Source organism: Sinocyclocheilus anshuiensis, unplaced genomic scaffold (assembly GCF_001515605.1).
Source record: "Sinocyclocheilus anshuiensis isolate Anshui unplaced genomic scaffold, SAMN03320099.WGS_v1.1 scaffold1558, whole genome shotgun sequence".
Classification (NCBI taxonomy): Eukaryota; Metazoa; Chordata; class Actinopteri; order Cypriniformes; family Cyprinidae; genus Sinocyclocheilus; species Sinocyclocheilus anshuiensis.
The window spans coordinates 255751-261614 of NW_015542412.1; the positions used below are offsets into that span (position 1 = coordinate 255751).

The 5864-nt window shown below is 36.0% G+C and overlaps 1 protein-coding gene across 3 annotated transcripts in view; it reads left to right on the forward strand.

Moving 5' to 3' along the window:
• LOC107693410 (regulator of G-protein signaling 3-like) overlaps positions 1–5864 on the forward strand; it is a 176254-nt gene that overhangs the window by 64989 nt on the left and 105401 nt on the right. For all 3 annotated transcript variants that reach the window (XM_016492794.1, XM_016492796.1, XM_016492795.1), the window contains exon 10: positions 4983–5026. In XM_016492794.1, the coding sequence (XP_016348280.1) occupies positions 4983–5026 (44 nt within the window). The remainder of the gene's footprint in view (positions 1–4982; positions 5027–5864) is intronic.

Genomic DNA, 5864 nt, shown 5'->3' on the forward strand with positions numbered 1-5864 from the left:
AAAGGGGGCAAAACAATAATTAAACTAAATCCAAACGAATGAAAAGTGTTGATTGTGGCATTACATTTAGATATGCTCACATTGCATTAGATTTCTTTCTTCTAGATGTGTTTTTCAGCATTGAGCTTTATGTCAAATCACACATGTTTTTGCTGAGCCTTTGAATACAGTGGCCAAACAGAGGCATTTAGATTGGTCACCACCAGAGTTTTGTTCAGAACTGACTGACTGAAATCTGCCCTCTCATTTTCTGTAATTTATTCCGTTTAAATGACCATTTTGTTTTTAATGCTACTAAAATAACCAGTGTGAAGTCTTGATTTTCTAATGCATGAAAAACAATAAACAATTCTTAGCTTTTTTTCTTTTGTGTAGTCAGGATTTAACATGCCATTCAACAATAATGTTAATATTGCAGCCCTACCTGTAATGTTTTCCTGTTTTTAATTTTATAATTTATATATGGCGTTATAAATTACATGTGAAGTCATTATTGTCAGCATTGAATAGGATGGGGATTTAATAGCTTAAAGGTTTAGTTCACCCAAAAATGAAAATGCTGTCATTAATTACTCACCCTCATGTCGTTTCAAACCCGTAAGACCTTCGTTCATCTTCGGACCACAAATTAAGATATTTTTGATGGAATCTGAGATCTGTTTGACTATGCATAGACAGCAATACAACTGAAATGTTCCCAAGTCCAGAAATGTAGCAAGGAGTTCTGTAAAATAATCCATGTGACATCAGGGGTTCAACAGTAATTTTACGAAGCTATGAGAATAATTTTTGTGTGCAAAAGAAAAAAAAAAATACTTTATTCAACAATTCGTATCCTTCGCGTCACCCTGTAGCACAATTTTGGAGAGTATCCGCTGGACGTAAACATGATGTGGAGGAGAAAAATTGTTGAATAAAGTCATTTTTTTTTTCTTTTGCACACAAAAAGTATTCTTGTAGCTTCGTAAAATTACGGTTGAACCCCTGATGTCACATGGATTATTTTACCGATCTCCTTGCTACGTCTCTGGACTTGGGAACATTTCAGTTGTATTGCTGTCTATGCAGGGTCAGACAGCTCTCAGATTCCATCAAAAATATCTTAATTTGTGTTCCGAAGATGAACGAAGGTCTTACGGGTTTGAAACGACATGAGGGTGAGTAATTAATGACAGCATTTTCATTTTTGGGTGAACTATCCCTTTAAATTACAGGATCCCAAAAAGTATTATTTATAAAGAGAGACATGATATTCTGAGATAAATTTCTACGTCAGTGTGTACTCATTTACGCTGATTACTTTATATATGACAGTCAATTCAAGCAGTGGTTCTTCAGAAGATAAGTTTGATTAGAAGAAATCTAAATTGTACTGAGGTACTGTCCCATATTATAGCAAGTTTCAAAGATGAAGAGACAAAAGTTCCAAAACTAAGGTAATTTCAATGAGCACATTTCATACATGTAACCATGTACACTCAACACAATCAACAATTGATCATGAACAGAAAACCAAGAGGAACTTAAATACACAGTGATGATACAAAGGACAATCAGGTGCGCTAATCAGAGGTGTAAAGTATTTGAGTAAATGTAACTAATTACTGTACTTGAGTATCTTTTTGGATACTCTGTAGTTTTACTGAATATCAAAAATATTAGCAACTTTTACTCTCTACTTCACTACATTTTTGAATGAGTATCTGTACTCTTTACTCCACTACATTTGAAATGAGTGTTGCAGTTACACATTACATTTTGAATGGCACCTAGCTTTTCTGCAGCACTTTATTTCTGCTACAAAAGACGTGATATTGCCAACTACAGGGCACTGAAAGTACATTATCTTGTGCATTTTGCCGTTTCAAACCCAAACTTGTCAACAAGGCAACTTGACATGAATGCGAGCTCCTCAGCAAGTAGCTGTGAATCACAGGTGTTTTATATATGAGATGAGGACATGACTGCAGCTGGCAATGAGGCTGAAACCAGCACATCCAGTGCAAGAAGACTTTGACTTTTTAATTTTACTTAACTTTATTTTATCTATCTGTTATACTGAAGAGACCTCTTTGAAGGATATTGTTTTTTTCTGCCTGGTTTCCCCAGCTTCTCTACAACGTTACAGTTTTTCACTGGCATGTCTCTTTGACTAGTGTATCTTTGACCCTATGTTTAGTATAAGTAAAATACTTAAGTACTGTTTAAATCAGATACTCCAAGACGTTTACTCAAGTTGTTTTGGGATTCGTGACTTGTAGCATGTAGTGGAGTAATTTTCACTGTAAGGTATCTGTACTTTTACTCAGGTATGGTTTTCAGGTACTCTTTACACCTATGGCACTAATTAATCAGCTAATGAATAACTATGGAAACAGATGACAAACAGGAACCAAGGAACACTGGAAATAGGCAAAGGAAAGGCGCAAACTCACATTGTTATGCAAAGGTCAAACTTGGGAGCCCAAATCACCTCTGAGTTTAAGAGAAAACACCAATCAAATTTGGCAAGTGGATTTTGCATGTCGAGCCACTTCCCTGCACACAAGGCGACAGCGTGCATCCACTCAGTGAGGTTTATGCTAAGAGCCAAGAATGTGTCCCGGCATTCAGCGAGGGGTTTAGGGTTATGACAAGGGGACATAACGTCTCCGTTCCCTCCATCAGGGAATGACAAACATAACTCGTAGTGACCGACAGATAGGAAACTAGAATGTCCGTTACAGGTACAAATTGGCACAGTGATTATTATTATTATTAATTTTATCACATGAAGAGACAGTATACAGATTCACATAGATGTGAATTAAAGAAAGAAAGAGGACCTGCTACAACACTCTTTTAACAATTTTAATTTATTTTAACATTGGGCCCCATCATACACCCGGCACAATGTTTTGTTTCAGCCCGACGCAGTTGTCATTTTCACGTCCTGTGCCACGTTGTTTAAATAGCAAAATCATTTGCGCCCATGGGCATGCTGGTCTGAAAACGAGGTGTGTTCAGGTGTGTGCGCCCATGGGCGTGCTGATCTGAAAACGAGGTGTGTTCAGGCGCATTGCTGGTGCGGTGCTATTTTGAGGCAACTGAAATAGACTGCGCCTTTGACCAACAAAAACCTGGTCTAAAGTCTGGCGCAATATATATATATTTTTTTTGTTATTTAAAGAGTGCGTTAGTAATATGTGCCTATAGGCGGGTGCACAACGCACATACACTTTTCTTATTACACACACACGCAGCAGCACACAAACATTTTTAAAAATGAAAAATGTAAGGATTAAAATGTAAAAGATTATTATTGTGTACATAAATATAAAAATGCCTACATGTCATAATGGATAGTCTTTGCATGTATCAGAATTAGATACATGCAAACAAGCAGATCCGTTCCCTCACTAGAGAAGCGTTCAGTTTTTCCACTTGTAAATTCCGCCATGTAAATAGCGAATCCGCCATGGCGCGAGTGCAACTGGCTTTTAAAAGGAATGGGAGATGAGACTCTGATTGGTTTATGGCACGTTATGCCCAAAACACACCCATTACTCATTAAAAGAATAGGGACAACCCTTTTAAACAATGCGCCAGGCGTGCTGACCTTAAACTAGCAAAAGTGGATTCGGACACGCCCTAAGCGCAATTGCGCCATGCTCTTTAGACCATGCACTTAGATCGTTAAAATAGGGCCCATTGTGTTGGTGCCACATACAGTATGGGACCGTGTTGGGGAAAGTTACTTTTAAAAGTAATGCATTACAATATTGCGTTACTCCATAAAAAAGTAACTAATTGCGTTACTTACTTTTTACAGAAACTAATGCATTACATTACTTTTGCGTTACTTTTTGTCACCTGGGCTTGCTTATTTGTTTTTAATAATAGAAAACCCAAAAGTTATATTTTTGGTGACTGTAAAGGCCCTTTCACACCAAGATTGAAATTAATAAGACTCAGGCTGAAGAAAATACCTCTGCCTCTGCACTTACTCCCAATTTCTCTCAACATGAGGTCAGGAAAGGTATCAGTGAATAAACAGGAAAACAAAGTAACGTCTCCGTTCCCTCCATCAGGGAATGACAAACATAACTCGTAGTGACCAACAGATAGGAAACTAGAATGTCCGTTACAGGTACAAATTGGCACAGTGATTATTATTATTATTATTATTATTATTATTATTAATTTTATCACATGAAGAGACAGTATACAGATTCACATAGATGTGAATTAAAGAAACAAAGAGGACCTGCTACAACACTCTTTTAACAATTTTAAACATGAATGTTATTAGGGTAACATTGGGCCCTATCATACACCCGGCACAATGTTTTGTTTCAGCCCGACACAGTTGTCATTTTCACGTCCTGTGCCACGTTGTTTAAATAGCAAAATCATTTGCGCCCATTTGTGCGCCCATGGGCGTGCTGATCTGAAAACGAGGTGTGTTCAGGCGCATTGCTGATGCGTTGCTATTTTGAGGCAACTGAAATAGACTGCACCTTTGACCAAAAAAAAAATCTTTTTTTTTTACTTATTTGAAAAAGTAACTCAGATATTTTCTTGCTAATTTAAAAGTAATGCGTTACTTTACTAATTACTTGAAAAAAGTAATCTGATTACGTAACTCTAATTAATTGTACTTGTAATGAATGAATGAATGAATGATGCATTTATATAGCGCTTTATTGTGTGTTGTTGTACACCCAAAGCGCTTTACAATCATGTGGTATACACAATACAGTAATGCGTTACCCCATCACTGCTATGGGAAAATCCCTTCAGAGTGATCACTTCAAGTGCATTTCACGTTGGAGTAAATAAGGCAGGGGATCTTCAAATCTAGCCCTGGAGGTCCACTGTCCTGTAAAGTTTAGCTCCAAACCTGAATAACTCGACTGCCCTTAATTTTCTAGCATGTCTAGTATGTTATAAAGCTAACTGTGTTGCCTTTCTTAAATATTATGACCTGTTTGTTTTCTCAGATCACAGTGAAGATCTGCGATTTTACTTGATCCACATGTCTGAGGTGAGTTACACTTTTGTTTATTTGTCTGTGAATGATGATGTTTTCATCACTTTTTGTATTGTTCTTAAATAGGTTTAATTGTTTTTGTTTTTTTAATGGTTTAATTTTAAGTAATTTTATTTTTAAAAACATTTTGTGAGAGTTTTGCTGCTGCTACTACTACTATTAATACTACTAACTACTACCAATTCTAGTTTACATCAGTGTTTTTCAAACACTTCCTGGAGCCTCCGCAGCACCATATGTAAACTTGTTTGGTAATTCACCTGGTACAGAATTGTACTTGCAATATGAAGAGCTCAAGAACAAGTGAAACAAGTCATGATAAAAAAGCTGAAAGACTTTCATGGTTGCTTCAGCAAATGCATTTTTTTCTAACATTTGCTTTTGTTAACATTATCTGTTAGATTTAGGGTTGGGTTTAGCCTAGGTGCTATATTATTTTCAAACATGATTTCATTTACAAACTTACAACCAAGGTAATAAAACATTGCCAGATTGACATTTATTTGTTGCCAATAAAACTGAGCACTCACTGGATATTTCACTTTGAATGTGCTGTGAAATGTGCAAGGAGCAACAAAATATAATTTTGCAGAGCCTGGGTTGCAAATGTGAGTAAAACACACTGTCAGTGTTTGGCATAACTTTCATAACCAATTACTATGTTGACTGTGTTAAAGTGCTTTAATATTCACTTTTTTTGATCAAAGCAAAACCTTCATAAAAATGTCTCTGAAAAGTTGTACATAAATAAAATTTGTAAATATCATTGTGTTCAAATATATATATATATATAAAAAAAAAATATATATATACACAGTATATATACAGTGAA